The following is an 18,244-nucleotide window of genomic DNA, read 5'->3' on the forward strand; positions in this document are numbered from 1 at the left end:
ATATATATATATATACTACCGTGCAAAGGCAAAAGACTGTAACTTCGATTTTGGTCGAAAATTCATTATTGATATTTTTGGGACACTCAAGACATCCTTTATCATGTGCATAAGTATATTGAGTCAATTTTGTTGTTTTTCCGAGAAAATAATGGGTCGCCTTAACTGTAACTTCAAAAAACCCCGGAGAAACCAAGGCAGAACACTATATAACACCAGTTACTGCTCTTTCACTTTGTTTGGAATGCTCAAAATGAGTTATGGCTTTCTGCCTTTGTTTAGCTGCGTGTCAATATGAAGTTACGGTGCTGGCTTGGAGTTATAAGGTGTTCTCCCTTTGTTTTACTATCCATTAAAGACTGCTGCGTTTTAATTACAGTGTAATTTGTATACTTTCATGCATCTGATCTGTCAGATTATTAGACAAACAAATTAGATAGATAGCGATCTACCAAACAGCTCCATATAACAAAGCATTGCAAAGACGATACCTTCGCAGCAATACATAATCGTGAGTAACCTTTAAAGATTTTTTTTTTATTATTATTATTTCCTTTTTATAATGCAGATTATTCACCAGGCTGTTGCTTCTAGTTGGACGCGTGTGGAGTGAATGTCGTAGCATGTAGCATGATCAATTATAAAATCAGTACTAACAGTTCACAATTAAATCCATATCCTACCTTGTAACCCAATAAAATCAATCCATAGTTTAATCCACAAGCATTCTGAGTATTCCTGCTTGCTGGCGTTCACATCAATCCACAAGTCGTTCTTTTAGGTTTGGCTATTTTAATTCAAGCCAATATAAACGCAATTACGCTATGTCTAGCATTCTTTTACGTTACTGAGCATAGCAAATAAATTGGCTGCAAAACGGTATCCACTCACATGATTAACTTTTAGTCTGCTTGTTAAGGTCAAAAAACAATTAATACAGTCAGATTTCTATATACAATAGCCTATATGAGATAGTCCCATGATCGCTAGATTTTATACAGGTGTTACTGTAACGATTTTGTAAATGGTAATCAGCAACCAAATATTGATAATGTGGAAGTTACTGTCTTTTGCAGACAATGCAAAGGCAGAGTACAACTTCAAAATAGGGGTAAAAATAAAGTTTGAGCTCACAATTTTTTTATGTTTTAATGTACAATTTTCATTACTACAACATCTAATTGCCAAATTTCCAGTGTCCTACCTATAATTAATTTGGCTGGAGAAATAATAAATGAAAAACTTTAAAGTCATTTTTCTCAGTTTCACACTCTAGCGTGTTAAGGTCTTTTGCCTTTGTAGAGCAGTATATATATATAGAAAACTTTAAATTACTACTTTAAAATGAAATAATTCAAATTGAAAATAGAAACTCTTTAAATTATGTAATCCGTAAAGGTACAGTACATTTCTCTCTAAAGGCACGTCCAATGAAGAGATGACGAGTCGCTTTTTCATCACCATAATTGATGGATGTCTAAAATATAAAAATAAAGAAAAGCCTAAAACAGGCCCGATTATAATTTGCGTTTTATTTTATTATTCTATACAATTTAAAAATAAAACACAAATTATAATGGCATAGGCTATATGTCAAACTTTGTCCTATAATTGTATAGCTGCTTATATTTTATGATTTTTATGTTGCTCTGTTCTGAATACCTTTAAATTTAAAGGATTTGCTGCAACACAGTTTTGTCTGATAGGCTATGCGAATTATTTATTAGCATTTTTTTTTAAATCTGTGCAGTAAACGCTTTAATAACAGCTTTAACAATTGCATTCCAGATGCTTTCCAGCTTTTTCACTATAAATTTGGCAGGTAGCTTGAATGTAAAACATTGGGAATACAACGAATTTGTTACATTTGTAAAATAGCCTAATTAATTATTGTACACTAACCCGATCTCATGAAGGTGCGTATAGCATGATTTTCTGTTTCTATTTGGCGTATTTACTGTATATGCAGAAATTGGCTTTGGTGTGCAAAAGACTGATAAATTTATAATTAATGGCATGGCTGGTCCAGTCGACAGTAATACAGGACACATATAGCTACTAACTGCTGAAATGTTTGCGAGGCAAATCTCAGGTCAGTCTGAATGCTCATGGTCCGCACAGTGCGTACAGCCGTACACCTACAGGCACCACTGCCTTAAAGGGATAGTTCACCCAAAAATGAAAATTTGATGTTTATCTGCTTACCCCCAGGGCATCCAAGATGTAGATGACTTTGTTTCTTCAGTAGAACACAAACGAAGATTTTTAACTCAAACCGTGGCAGTCTGTCAGTCCTATAATGCAAGTCAATGGGAACACAATCTTTGAGAGTAAAAAAAACATGCACAGACAAATCCAAACTAAGCCCTGCGGCTCATGATGATACATTGCTGTCCTAAGACACGAAACGATCGGTTTGTGCAAGAAATTTAACAGTATTTTTATTATTTTTTACCTCTAATATACCACTATGTCCAACTGCCCTGACCGTGTGCACGGCATCCGGTCCATGACGTCTGTATGTGCTCTGGTGTAGTTTACGCAAGCGCCGGAAGTGATCCGTCGCGCGTATACGCCACTCATTGTTTACACAGTGCACAGAGATTGTGGGTATGACGGCTAATCAAAATAGTAATTACTTGCGCTTATCCTGATTGTTCAAACCGACTTAAACCTAAAAGATTACATTTTCTCGCACAAACTCATCCGGGAGTGTTGACTTTTCACATATTCCCAACTTACCGGATATGACCCTTTTCACGCAGTGTTAGGACATATATAAAATTGAACTGAGCTTTAATATTTTATTAGCTAACCAAACACAAAAACTGTTTCTAGCAAGTGGCGAGGTGAACCTGTGTTATCAGCTTTTCCCAGTTGTTATCGAGGGATAACATACCTTGGAATGTTGTGACTGACCAATCAGAATCAAGTATTCTACAAAGCTGTGAAATAAATAGTTATGATCTGATATATTTATTATAATAGATTCCAGTTCATTATTTCTGTAAATGACAAGCAGCAATCTGCTTCTGGATTCGTTTTAAGTTGGTATTTGAGTTTTTCACAGGTATGAATAATGTGATTGTGTTGATTTGTTTTGATTGAGATGATAGAAGTGAATGTTATTTGATTTCAGTCTCAAGCTGAGCACACAGAGCATCAGATTAAACAGCAGTTTGAGAAGCTTCATCAGTTTCTCAGAGATGAAGAAGAAGCTACAATCACTGCACTGAGGGAGGAAGAGGAGCAGAAGAAGCAGAAGCTGGAGGAGATGAACAGACACATCTCAGCTCTTTCACACACAATCAAAGACATGGAGGAGATGATGAAAGCCAGTGATGTCTGCTTTCTGAAGGTCTGATTTCAGAGGATTAATTGGTTGATTGATGATTGATTGAGTTGTTGATGATCAATGGTGTGTTTGTTCTGCAGGAGTTTCCAGTCTCAATGGAAAGGTGAGTGTTCTGCTGGTGTCTCTGCTTCTGATCCAAATCCACTGCAGTTCTGATCCTGAATGTTCTTCCAGAGTCCAGATCTCATCACAGCCGGATCCACAGACGCCTTCTGGAGCTTTGATTCATGTGTCACGTTACTTGGGCAACCTGCCCTTCAGAGTCTGGAAGAAGATGCAGAACATCGTCCAGAACAGTGAGTCTGACTGCAGAAGATCTGAGCTCAAACAAATTTAAAGAACGTGATCAAATTTACGTTGTCCTTTGAGGAATGTAGCAGCGGTATTTTGTACTAATTGGAGACGAGCGATGGAAGATTTAGAAACGCCAAGATAAAGATAGTTGCAGTAGTCCAAGCGAGATGTAATGAGCGCATGTGTAGCATGTCTGAACCCGTCACTCATTGCACAATAACCACTCAAACACTCGGCAGTGAGATCCAGTGACGTTTATTCTGAGAGAAATGAAGAGAGATCATCAGTGGATCGATAGTGCATCGGCTTCTCTCACACTGGTCACACTCAGAGGTATTCACAGAGAGAATCGAGCAACCCACTCGCTCGTCAGCTTCACATAATATCAGACTGACTGACGCGCGCAAGGGGAAACTCATGAAGTGTTCCACTAATGACACTCCCTCAGGAAACCAAACATCCAAAGAAAAGTTCGGCTATATTAATACTTATAACTCTATTAACATATTAACAGGAACAAAGTTTTGTGAAGATCATTAACTCACTCCTATTACAAAACACAATAAAATTAGAACATTATGAACAGTAAATAAAAAATATAAATAATAATACAATATAAAAGAAAAAAACAAGTCAGATAAAATCAATGCATTTTTCACACCAGTTACACATGGATAGCAATCTCTAAAGTTTTCACAGAGAGAGATTTATCACAGAGAGAGAAAGATTTAATTTTGGAGAGAAGACATAGCTGAAAAAAACAGCAACTAATAACCGCATTTATTTGTTTATCAAATTTAAGACTCTGATCCCAGAAAACACCTAGGTTCTTGATACAGGAAGAAGTAAAAGGAGCAAGGTTGTCCAGATCGATACTTCTGCTCCCTGAATTTTCACTAGGGCCAAAGACTATAACCTCGGTCTTTGATTCATTCAGAAATAAAAACATTTGAGAGAACCACGTTTTCACTTCATCCAGGCATGCGAAAACAGATTTTAGAGCAGCATGTAAATTTAGTTTCAGAGGTAGAAAAATTTGGGTATCATCTGCATAGCAGTGAAATTCAGTTTCACCATGCTTTCTGAAAATAAAGCCCAAAGGAAGTAAATACAAATAAAAAAGAATGGGTGCAAGAATAGAACCCTGCGGCACTCCAGAGTAAAGTTTAGCAGGCAACAAAGAAAAATTACTCAATCTGACAGAGAAACTTCTATTCGTTAGAACAGCTAAGAACAGTTCCCTGGATGTCCACAAAATATTCTAGTCGAGATAAAATAATTTTATGATCAACTGTATCAAAAGCCGAGGTTAAGTCTAACAGAATTAAGATAACAGAGTCACCAGAATCAATCGCCAACAAAGTATCATTAAGGACCCGTAATAAAGCAGACTCTTTGCTATGCAGAGGCTTAAAACTAGACTGGAAAAAATATGATTTCAAAATACGTCAATATATTTTCAAAAATATGATTTGCACTAAGGAAAGACTGTAGCTGAACAAACAATTTTCTCCAGTGCTATAGTAATAAACGGAAGATTTGAGATGGGTTGAAAATTATTAAAATTACAAGCATCAAGAGAAGGTTTCTTAAGAGGAGGTGTCACAGTAGCTTCTTTGAGGCTATCAGGTATAGCCCATGAAACTAAACATTTATTCAGAAAAGACACCAAGCTAGGTCCAACAGAGTCAAAAATTAGTTTTAAAATACATGGAGGGAGAACATCATAAGAGCAGAAAGGAGGTTTCAAATGGTCGATAATTTCTAGATAGATAGATTAGAAATGTTAGATAAAATGGCAGATGAGTCTAATGGGATTCTGTCTGTTTAAATATGAATTTTTGTCATTTGGAGTTTAAACAATTTTGTCTTATTTGAACATTCAATCAGATAGAATAGAAAAAGAACAGAGCAAGCTGTGTGTTAGAGGCCTTTTTTTCTTTTTGTTAATTGTATAATAAATAAAAAGAAAACAAATATACAGTATATAATACAAAACGAATAGAGAAGCTAGTGTTATTTTATTATATATTTTTTTTAAGAAAACAAGCAGTTGGTAAATTAATAGAGTACAAGTCTAAAAGGGGCAAGAGTAGAATTAGAACAGAGAGTGCTAGAGTTAGAGGATCAAATAATGATGGAGGAGATTTTTAGCCGAATCTTGAAGATGGCTAAGGATTTAGTTGGGCAGGTCATTCCACCAGGAGGGAACATTTAATGTAAAAGGTCATTATTGAGATACACAGGGCTTAAGAACACAGGGGAGACAAGATAATTAATAACACAGGGCTGGGGACTGATTAACTAATGAACACATAACGAGAACAGGAACTCCAAATAAGGCCACGAGAGGGGAAACACAAGATGCTGAGACCCAGTCTGACAGTGATTTTGTGCCTCTTTGAGATGGCACAATATTATGCCGTTCACCTTCTAGAGGCACATAAGTCTGAAATAATGAATTTAGGTAAAGGGGTGCAGAACCAGTGGTGATTTTGTAGGCAAACATTAATGCCTTGAATTTTATGCGAGCAGCTATTGGTAGCCAGTGCAAATTGATAAACATTGGTGTGACATGCATTCTTTTCGGCTCATTATAAATTAATCTTGCTGACGCGTTCTGGATTAATTGTAAAGGTTTGATAGGACTGGTTGGAAGACCTGCCAAGAGAGCATTGTAATAGTCCAGCCTGGACAGAACAAGAGCTTGAACAAGGAGTTGTGAAGCATGTTCCGAAAGAAAGGGCCTGATCTTCTTGATGTTGTATAAAGCAAATCTGCAGGACTGGGAAGTTTTAGCAATGTGGTCTGAGAAAGTCAGCTGATCATCAATCACAACTCCAAGGTTTCCGGATGTTTCTGAAGGAGTTATGGTTGATGAGCCTAACTGGATGGTGAAATTGTGATGAAACAATGGGTTTGATGGAACCACAAGCAGGTCTGTCTTGGCAAGGTTGAACTGAAGGTGATGGTACTTCATCCAGCAAGAAATGTCTGTTTGACAAGCTGAGATGTGAGCATCTATTGTCGGATCACCAGGATGGAATGAGAGGTAGAGTTATAATTGGAGTAACTAGTATTAGTAGAGTAACTACTCCTGGTTAGGAGTAGTTACAATTATAAAATTTAGTCTCAGAATAAAAATAATAATTTATTTGAGCCAACATAAGTCAAATACAAGAGACAATAAGAATAAACTAAGGCAGTGGTTCTCAAACGTTTTATACCGAGTACCTCCTCAGAAAACATTTAGCTCTCCGAGTACCACCATTATGACTAAGATACAGTAGCGTAGTATGCCCACCTATTCAGCTACAGCTCTGCACAGTTCACAGGGGTGCAAACTCGTCAGGGGTGAAAAAGGTGATATACCCCCCCCAACACACACACACACACACACACACACACAGGTGTGTTAAAACTAAGGGCAAGTTAATTGACATAATTCACATAGCACATTTCACACACAATGGCAAGTCAAAGTGCTTTATAGGGAGAAAATGTTACACACTGCTAAAAATGCTTTTCTTACATTTTTCTGTCTTGTTTCCAGTCCAAATAATCTAATAATTCTAGTCTAATAATTCTTAAATCAAATAATATTTTTTTTCCAGAAAAAAAATAAGTCAAAAGTCAAAATAATCTTGTTTTCGGTTTGAAATAAGATTATTTTGCTTGTTTTAAGGAAAAACTCACTTAATTTTGACAAATTTTTTTCTGAAAACAAGACAATTTTTACTTATCTAGAAAATGCTTTTTGATTTAAGAATTTTTAGATATTTGGACTAGAAACAAGACAAAAACATTCTCAAATCATTTTTTGCAGTGCACCATTCAAGGATAAACACCTTTATATGATTAAAAGACGTTTGAGCGACAACTCAACAAGGACTGTTGTTAAGATACACGAACTTAGTCAGGGCAAATAAACCACTGTAAATCTTTATTTCAGCACTCGAATTATTGAAGCAGCTGACGGGCTAAATGCGAGGTGTTTCTCCGTCTTGAAGTAGGCTGTTACAGGCATGTCAGATACATGTACGAGTTGAACGCACATGAACGCCACCACAAAGTCGTTATTACGAGTGGGAAACTCGAAATTTTCTTTTGGCGGCGTGTCTGTCAAAAAACGTGTCGGATGCAATGGACGCAGCCAAAGACTATATGAAGTGTCGGTAAAGTTGTCGAAATGAATGAAATGAAAACTATATAAGTTACATAGCCTACACACAATATTATTATATAATTATAATAGAATATATAATTATTCAGTTTACATCACCTTCATAAATGAAATAAAACGGAAAAAAGAGAAAACACACTGATGCACATTCTTCGTTCGGTCATAAGTTGCTTGCCATTAGCTTGTTCCTTCACGTTTTACGTAGCCTCTGGAAATATGGATAGTTGCCTGCAGCGTCTAAAAGTTAGGCTTCAGGAGTGAGATTGGTTGGATGAGGGAAAGGACATTAAGGTAAGCCAATCAGAGGCAGAGTAGGACGGGTCCATTCCTTTGCCAACAGGGGAAAAAACGCTACAGGTGACGTGACACAGATGACACGCAGATACAACCCCCCCCCCCCCCCAATAATTTTTTTATTTTTTACAGATCTACACGATTCACGTGAATGACCTATAAGGTGAAAACGGCGAATTTCGCCGAAAGGTGACAAGTTTGCACCCCTGGTTCAAAAACGAGGCGGTTTTATTTCTATTAGGATGCTCGTGGGTCAGGCACTTTAACATTGTAAATACACAGTTTGAACATTAACACTGCACAGTGCTTACAAACAGGTAAATAAAAAACGTAAAAATTATTAAATTAAAATGTGTTATACCTAAAAGTTAAATAAAAACTGTACTGTACTGTACTTTACTTTTAGTCATTTAGAAGACTTTTTATCCAAAGCGACTTACAAATAAGAAAAAGTAACTAAAACTAAAAGTTAAAACTCTATAAATACTATACACATGTAAGAAAATAAAGAAATAAAAAAAATGACAAATGCATACAACATTTAAAAAACTACACATTTAAATGAAAACAAAAAATAAAACTAAAAACAATTCAAATACTAAAACAACAAAAGGTATGAGTATAATAATGATTCTAACATAACACTAAGCCAAACACCAAAAAAAAACAACTACATGTGTATGTACAGCCACACACATATACATACATACACATATAAATAAATTCAATATATATATTATTTCATTTCCATTTAGTATGTTGAAGTACTAAACTAACTCAAATGAAATAAATCTAAAACTTAATAAAAAAAAAAAAAAAACTATGCAGACACAATAAAAAAAAAAAAAATAATAATAATAAAATGACATTACCAAAACCAAAATAGACAACAAACACAAATAAAACCGCACTCATTCATCAGCAATCCCAAAAAACAACACAGAGCCAAACACACATGCCAAAAAAACAGCAACAACACATACACAGCAAGAAATGGCCACAAAAACTGAAACAGAATTGAAACAAGCAACAGGAAAGAGGAAAAACAAATAGCGATACCTACATCCTTCGCCGGCGCCCCTGCACGGCGGAGCCACACGGCAGAGACGACGGTCCCCACACGCTTCGGTCTGCACACATGGACGCCTTCACAAAGGACACTGACAAGGGGCGCAATACAGTACGAGACCAAACACGATTTCAGCACGTCTCCATACAGCAAACAAAACAAGCACTTCCTAGCAACGACAACTGCGCTAAACACCAATGAGACAAGAAAATACACTTACGAGCTGATTTTAACTCCCGCTGAAAGACTGCCTCTCTCAAAGACCATACTTTACACAATCTTCTGTTGGCACTTGAACACACTTTCCTGTTAATCACAACAAACGGCCAAGCAAGCGCTGGACACCGACAAGGGACACGATACAGTACGAAACCAAATGCTCTTACTGTACTTAAATGTAAAAAAAAAATTCACTCAAATAAAGATTAAATTAAAATGTATTGTGTTTTAACTAGAGCTGTCATTCGATTAAAGTTTTTAATCTAATTAATTACACAATGTGTCAATTAATTAATCTAATTAATCGCAAATTACATCTGGCTGTGAAAATACCTCCAAAAGATTATTTAATGCTATTTTTTGTGTTAAATGAAAAAGTATTAAGTAAACATTATAAATAGTAGCTTTAAAAATATATATATTTTATTTGATTCAACATAAAATTTATTAAAACATTTATTAAACATAAACATTTAGGCTAACATAAACTATGGAACATAAAAGAAGGTAATTGTAATGGCAATTGCCCAGGGCAAGAACTCTGACCATCGCTGTTGTTCTTGGCTGCAGTATGTTCGCAGGTAACTGCCGATCTCTTGGTTGAGGCGTTCGACTTGGCCGTTGGTTTGAGGGTGATAACCTGACGTTAGGCTTACGTTAATGTCCAGATGTTTGCAGAAAGCCCTCCAAACTTGGGAACTGAATTGAGTGCCCTCCGGAAGGCCATGTACTCGGAAGACATGGTGGAATAAGGTTAGAGCTGTTTCCATGGCTGTAGGTAGTTTCTTTAGAGACATCAGACAACAGGATTTAGAGAATCTGTCAATAATGATGAGAATGGTGGTGAAGCCATCAGAAGGGGGCAGATCAGTTACGAAGTCGATGGAGAGATGGGGCCACGGACGTTGTGGGATGGGCAGTGGTTGGAGGAGTCCGGATGGTAATTCCTTGGGGGTTTTTGACTGAGCACAGACTTGACAGGATTTTACATATGTGGTAACGTCCCTTGACATGGATGGCCTCCAGAATGAGTTCTGAAGCAAGCGAAGAGTGCGGGAAATTCCGGGGTGGCCTGAACTAATGGATGTGTGTACCCACTGCATGATTCGTTGACGTAAGTTGTGTGGTACATACTGTTTATTTGGGGGGCAGTGATTAGGTGTTGGGTCGTGTTGTTGTTCCTGTTGTAACTCCTCCATGATGTCCCAGGTCACTGACCACTGAAGGAGGAAGAATGGGTTCCGGTGTGAGATTTTCAGTAGGGGGGTCATAACGTCTGGAAAGTACATCTGCCTTGCTGTTTTTACTGCCTGAGGCCAGAGAGCTTGGCGTGGGTTGAGACATTTGGCTCTCTTAATATACTCTAGATTTTTATGATCTGCGATTACTTGAAAAGAATGAACTGCTCCTTCTAGCCAGTGTCTTCACTCTTCTTTAGCGGCTTTCATAGAGAGGAGTTCCTTTTTACCCACATCATAATTACGTTCTGCTGCTGTTAGTTTTCTTGAGAAAAACGCACATTGCAATAACTTGCCTGGTTGGTCATGACGTTGGGAAAGAACAGCTCCGATTCCACAGTCCGAGGCATCCACTTCAACCACAAATGGTAAACAAGGTTCGGGGTGTTTCAGGATAGGTGCTGTGGTAAATTTTCCTTTCAAAGTGGTGAAAGCAGTTTTAGCCTCCTCTGTCCACTTAAGTTTTGAGGATTTGCCTTTGAGGAGAGATGTCAACGGGGCAGAGACAATGCTATAGTTACGAATAAAACGTCGATAGAAGTTAGCAAACCCCAGAAATCTTTGAAGTTCCTTAATCGTGGTTGGTTGAGGTGACTGCCCTGACTTTAATCTCATCCATTCTTACTCCCTCGTGACTAATATGATAACCCAAAAAGGTTGTTTGCTTCACATGGAATTCACATTTTTCTGCCTTAACGTACAGTTGGTTTTCTAGTAATTGAGAGAGAACAGTTCTTACATGACCAATGTGTTCTTCTTCTGACTTGGAGTAGATCAAGATGTCATCGATGTAGGCAACCACACACCGGTTAAGCAGATCTCAAAAGATTTAATTTATGAAGGATTGGAAGACAGCTGGTGAGTTTGCAAGTCTGTATGGCATAACCTGATATTCATAGTACCCCCTGGTGGTGAGACTGGTGCTGTTTTCCACTCATCTCCCTCCTTAATCCTGATCATATTATGCACACTTCTTAAATCAAGCTTGGTGTAAATGGTGGCCTCACAAAGTTGTTCAAGGGCAGATGGAACTAATGGGAGTGGGTATAGCGGAACTTAACATGTTACGTTATTGAGTTCCCTGAAATCGATGCAAGGTTTCAGTCCTCCGTCCTTCTTCTCCACAAAAAAAAACCTGCCACGGCTGGTGATGTGGAGGCACGAATGAAACCTGAGTTCAGGGCTTCTTCGTTGTATTCTTCCATGGCTTGGTTTTCCATTCTGGACAGAGGATAGACTTTGCTTTTGGGTGGCATGGCATTGGGAAGGAGATCAATAGCGCAGTCCCCAGGTCGGTGAGGTGGTAAACGTGTGGCCTTGGTTTTGCTGAAGACTTCTGATAGGTCATTGTAGCAAGAGGATGTTTACAGTCCTATGGGTCTCTGGACTTTCTATGCTGGTTGAAAGACAGGTGAAGCAGTGATTTATGCAGAACAGGGACCATTTAAGGAGCTCACCATGATGCAGGGAGATGTCAGGGTTGTGCACAGATAGCCAGGGGTGTCCGAGGATGATTTCATGTTTAGAAGAGTTAACCACATAAAGGGAAATGGATTCTTGATGAAATAGTCCTACATTCATGGTAAGTGTTTGTGTTTGATGTGTTATTCCTTCTCCAATGGGTGCAATGTCGATTTTATCTTAATAGGGGGAATGCAGGGTTGAGTGGGGAGGTTATATTCTTCGATGATGTTTTTACTGATCAAATTTAGGGCAGCCCCAGAGTCGATCATCTCTGTTAATTCAAGAGAGATATCTTCAGTGTTTATAGTAACAGGAAGCAAGAATGATTTATTATCTAACAGAGAAAAATGTTCTATATTCACCCTCTGAGCTGTTTGGGATTGTGTGGGCATCCGATGCTGCGGTGGCCTGCTTCACCGCAGTAAAAACACAATCGGAGCTGATGACGTCTCATTCTTTCCTCGTCAGATAATCTTGATAAACTGAGTTGCATGGGTTCACTGCTAGCCTTGGGTTCGGTTGTGGGTAAACTAGGGGATGGAATTCATGGTTTGTGATAGACTCCCCTGTTGTTACTCCTTTTCAGTAACATCAGTAAGCTTGTCTCATCAAGTTGTCAATTCTAATAGCGAGTGTTACAAAGTCTGAAAATAATAGATCCTCCCCTTTACAAACTAGTTCAGATTGTAATTCAAGATTGAAACTTTGTTGGAATATCGTTTTCAGAGCAATGTCGTTAAATCCGCTTTAAGCGGCGAGCATTCAGAACTCCATGGCGTAATCTGCGGCCATGCGACGCCCTTGTGGAACGTGGAGGAGTTGAGTAGCTAAATTCTTGCCCTCAGTGGGCTATTCAAACGGAGTTGTCGAATGAAGTAATCTATGGAGGTTCTAAATCGTGAGTCTGAGTTCCAAACTGCTGCTGCCCAATCGATCGCTCGACCTGTCAATAAAGTCATTAGAAACGCACACTTCTTCCCCTCAGATTCAAACTTATCCCCTTGATGATCGAAGTAGATTCTTACTTGACGAATGAAGCCTCTACACTGATCAGCAGATCCATCAAATTTATCAGGAAGAGCAAAGCTTACCATCTTCGGCATTGGTGAGGGGAGCGATCGGATGTAATGCGTTAGGTTTTCGTTTACTGATTGAAGATTAGTGAGTTGTTCCTGATAGCCCTTCATTAACCCTTTCACACGTGAGTTTAAAATATTTTATGAAACATTTTTAGTTTATTAAGTACAAAATTAGTGCGCAAAAATAGAGCACTTTAAGTACATTATGGAAGTGTACTTGTTTTTCACCTGGGTTAAAAGGTTACATTTTGGTTGATAGGCTGTTGTCCATTACATGATACATTAATTGTAATAAGCCACTGAAATTCCCACAAGGATTTCGATCGTGTCTCTTTAGAACACTTGGAGGAATTCAAGTGAAAAACAAGTACACTTCCCATGATGTACTTAAAGTGCTCTACTTTTGCACACTAATTTTGTACTTAATATACTAAAAATGATCCTTTAGTACTTCTTAAGATAAATTTAAGATCATCTAAGTGTACTCAACTGTGCTATTTTGAGACACCATGAATATGAACTAAAATGCGCTTTTAACATACTATCTTTGTATTTAAAAATGTATTTAGCTACCACTTGTACTATACTTGTGTACTAGTGCATGAAAGATGGGTTCAAGTGTACATAATTCATAATAATCTGTGTTCTGTTCACTCTTTATCATTATATGAACATCAGAATAACAGCATCTGTTAAATGTGTCTCATCAGTTCCCGTGATTCTGGATCCAAACACTGCGAATCCATGGCTTGTTCTGTCTGATGATCTGACCAGTGTGACAAACAGCAGGAACAAACAACCTCTTCCTGTTAATCCAGAGAGATTTGACTTCTATCCCTGTGTTCTGGGTTCAGAGGGTTTTAATTCAGGAACACACTGCTGGGTTGTGGAGGTTAAACAGAGTCAACGCTGGTGTCTTGGACTGACTATAGCATCAAACACGGGGAAGGGATGTGATTTCTTCAACACTGATGTCTGGTGTGTGGAGTATCTTCTGTCAGGACGGTATTTAGGTTCTGGCTTTCGTGTGAAACGGAAGCTTGATCGTGTGAGAGTGTATCTAGACTATGACAGAGGAACGGTGTCATTCTCTGATCCTGTAACTAACACACATCTACACACAATCACAACCACCTTCACTCACACACTCTTTCCATTCTTCTATTGTTTTGACTCTCTGAGAATCTTACCATTTAATAGTCAGTAAACGTTACTCCTGTAGGTCTGGATCTTGCTGCTTTCATCATGGTTCTGGTATTTAATCCATATCTCATGAGTAAGAGTGCTGTTGATCTGAATATCTGTCCGGTGGCTTGGCTGTGATATCCAGCACTACATCACTCACACTTTTATATTGCTTTAATACAACTAGAGCCGGATGATGCGGCGGTGCTCTGGGCATGAACGGATTTTAAAGCCACCCTTGGTTGAAATTAGAGAGTTGCATTAGGATTGGGATCCTCGTGGGAGTGGGTGATTTTACCTTTACTACGGGCAGGAGTGGGCAGTCAAAAAAATATAACGTGGGTCATGCCATCCCGCGATTTGGTGCATAACAAAAATAGAGTTACATAAACACTAGGCTTGCTGCAGAAGTCGGTGTTATACGGTGTTTCGTTGCACACGCGGCACCACCCCAATTTTTCTTTTGCATTTTATAGAAATAAAAATCATTTACTTCAAAAGGAAAATGTATATTGTATTTTCATAAAGTTTTTGTCCTCTCCCCAAATTTGTTACTACTGAAACACAGTAATAATAATTTAATTATAAGGGTTATATTGACCTATTAAGATTTTGCTTACATATATTTTTTACTATGTTATTAAAAATAATAATAATAAATAAAAAATCAGAGGTAAATCAATAACAATTACATTTTTAACACCATTTCAATTGTAATTTATTAGTTTTGTTGTATTTTGAATTAAATTTGTCTTTGTAAAAAGCAAAAAGTTGATCATACTGATTTCAAATTTAAGCATTAATTAGTTTGAATATACAGTACATTGAACAAAAAACTATCATAACATCTTAGTTGATAATGCAGTATACTTTATTTTTGACAAAACATCCCATGTTTCAGTAGTGACTGCACATTTTCCGTAGTGACAATAATGCTTTGGTAGCAACCACACAACATTACATAATTTTAAATTGCATACTAAAACATACTAAAATACAAATAAATAAATTAATAAATAGCATAACCGTACTAAAATGTAGTTTATTTCCCCCAAATATGAGAATTACGCGTTCCCTTTTGTCACTAGTGAAACAATGGTGACATGTTTCATCCGTGACTGTTTCGGTAGTGACAATTCTATTCTACGATAACACTCAAAAAAACAAAGATGTCACTATCAAAGTTCCACCAAATGTTTCGGTAGTAACAATTTTAGATACTTTTGAACCTAGCTCAAAGATGCTAATCAGCACATGGTTAACTAGCACAGTTCTGAACAGTTGTAAACACAAAAACTAAATGTTATGGAGTAACTCCCAAAAAAGTGTGCTTAATTGCAGAAAAAAAAGGTGTTCAGTAGTGACGTTCCTTAAAGTTACACACAGACCTTTGAACATATTTACCTAAAACAATGATGGGACCTATCTACTCACACCTTTTAGGTATGAGAGAGGGGGACACAGGGATATTTCCTGATCATAAATTTAGGGGTGTAGCTAAAATCAGTTTCAGCCAATGGATTAAAACATTCTCTGTTTCGGTAGTGACATGAAAAATGCGGGACACGTTTTTTTTTTTTTGGAATATTGTAGCCTATTGTAGTAATGTTGTCTCTGGTATTCTGGTCTGTGAGCATATATGCATTCAGGGGGCGTGGCTTTTGATGGCAATTGCAGGGAGGGCGGGACGTTCGCTTTCGGTGCTATCAGGCTAAAGTTAGCATTTTCCAAGATGTCCTACTGCACCTTTAAACAGCTGGGAAAGAAATTGCATGTTTATATTATATCTGTGTATTAAGTGACAGCATCGTAATATACAGTACCTATACTGCTGTCTAGACTGTTAATATAACCCAAACAATAAAACAAAAGCAGAAAACCACTGTTCTGGACTGAATTACGTCTATAGCCTTAACCCCTTAACTGTCACTTACAGTTTTGAACATAGACATTATAGTGCACTATCCAAACTGAAATTTTTATCATTCATGAATGAAAACATTTTGTAACATGATTTTGATGTACCATTTCCATGGTAATGCAATGTCTGATTTTAAAATGGGTTTCAAAGGATGAATTTTGAGATTTTAAGTTTTCAACTGTACATGATAGAGAAAAAGGCAACTAAAGCCTGGAATACACTACACGACTTTTAAAATCTGAACAGATTTTTAAAACACTAGGCATCATACACTTACCGACTTTGTAAATAGTGACAAAGGTAAACTGGGCATCATACACTACGCGACTGAAGATCATACACTACCAGACTTTAAAGTCGTTCCGATCACAACAAACTCACACAGAAACGTGCGCCTTGTTGCTAGGAGACGCAAAGTCTGAAGCTAGAAAATCTGAGTCTGTGACCATCATACACTACGCGATTTTCTGTGGAATCTGTCAGCTGTAATCTGCAGACTGGCTCCGACTGTCCTCAACTAGCATCAACTTGTTCAGACTGGAAAATCGGGGGAAAATCGGGGCAAAAATCATGTAGTGTATTCCAGGCTTAAGAAGACTTTCTGTGACAAAGGTCAGAACTCCTGTTATGATGTAGATTTTTCAGGTCCACTCTTGTCATAAATTAATCTATTACTTTTCCTACATAACTTTTTAACAAAAAAAGTGGTAAAATACCAATTTAGGGGTCTTAGACCTTTCCAACGATATATAGTTTGTCATGATTAGATTAGGATTCGATTGTAAAATAGTGACGTAAACGTAGGCGTCCCACAGAGGAGACGGTGAGAGTTAAGAGGTTAAAGACATTTTTTACTTGATTGCTGCTTTTAAATGCTCTAGCGTGAAGATAAACATGGCAGATTGTGTGCGGCTCACTCAGGGCGGAGTCTCTGCTAATACGGCAGTGTCAATCAACAATCGTGGGTGGGGCCTGTACAGATTCTGTGAACGGCTTGTTCTGAGACACTGCTTAAAATTTATGGAGATTTAAAAAAGGAGCGGTTGGATTTTTTAGGGTGGTTGTGTACACACACACTGCTAACACACATTTATTTTCAATCAACATGTAAAAGTTAATTTCGCATAATAGGTGCCCTTTAATATTGATGAGCCTTTTAGTCATACAGTGATTGTATAACAACAGATTTCATATTCATGTAGGCTATATGCTTTTACGGTGAAATAATTACTTTGTCATTCCATGTTCATTTTGACCACAAACAAGGGTTACACTTTATTTTAAGGTGACCTTGTTACAGTGTAATTATACATTTAAGTATTGAGTAATACTAACTAACTACATGTACATACGATATGGTTAATAGTTAGGATTAGGGATTACTTGCATGTAATTATGCATAATTTATTTTTATCATAATAGTAAGTACATGTAACATGTAAGGACACTGTAAAATAAAGTGTTACCCAAACAATTCACTGTCACTTTAAAGGGATCATGAATTGCATTTTTATATATATAATATATAGTCTACCTATAATCATTAAGATTTTTACATCAATCACATAATTTAGAAATAAATGGACATTTTTTTTTAATGGAAATTTTTCTACCCTGTTCTACAGTTAAAAGGGGGGCCCCTTAAGACTTCAACATAAAATATTTCTTTGCATATAAAAAAAAGGTCATTCATGAGCTTTGTGGAAGAATTGTTTATTCCTAATATATCATTAATAAATGTACTTATTCGTTGATCACGGAACTGTCCATCACATTGTTGTTAATAAAACACTCTAGGCTGCACTATTAAAGGTTTCACTGACTGCCTAAAACTCAATGGTTTAGTCTTGCTTTCACCATTTCCGCCCAAATGGCGTCATTGCGCTTTTTTCTTATGGGTTAAAATGTCATTGTGCTAATTTATGAGAAGCTATGGGAGCACA

At 37.3% G+C, this 18,244-nt stretch overlaps 1 protein-coding gene across 1 annotated transcript in view; it reads left to right on the forward strand.

Moving 5' to 3' along the window:
• Positions 1–18,114, forward strand: part of LOC131537327 (E3 ubiquitin-protein ligase TRIM35-like) — a 32,832-nt gene extending 14,718 nt beyond the window's left edge. Inside the window, exons 3-6 of the mRNA XM_058770679.1 lie at positions 3,140–3,358; positions 3,436–3,458; positions 3,530–3,651; positions 13,906–18,114. Coding sequence (XP_058626662.1) covers positions 3,140–3,358; positions 3,436–3,458; positions 3,530–3,651; positions 13,906–14,402 — 861 coding nt within the window. The 3' untranslated portion in view covers positions 14,403–18,114. The remainder of the gene's footprint in view (positions 1–3,139; positions 3,359–3,435; positions 3,459–3,529; positions 3,652–13,905) is intronic.
• The last annotated feature ends 130 nt before the right edge of the window (positions 18,115–18,244 follow it).

The sequence above is a fragment of the Onychostoma macrolepis genome, chromosome 03 (genome assembly GCF_012432095.1).
Source record: "Onychostoma macrolepis isolate SWU-2019 chromosome 03, ASM1243209v1, whole genome shotgun sequence".
Lineage (NCBI taxonomy): Eukaryota > Metazoa > Chordata > Actinopteri > Cypriniformes > Cyprinidae > Onychostoma > Onychostoma macrolepis.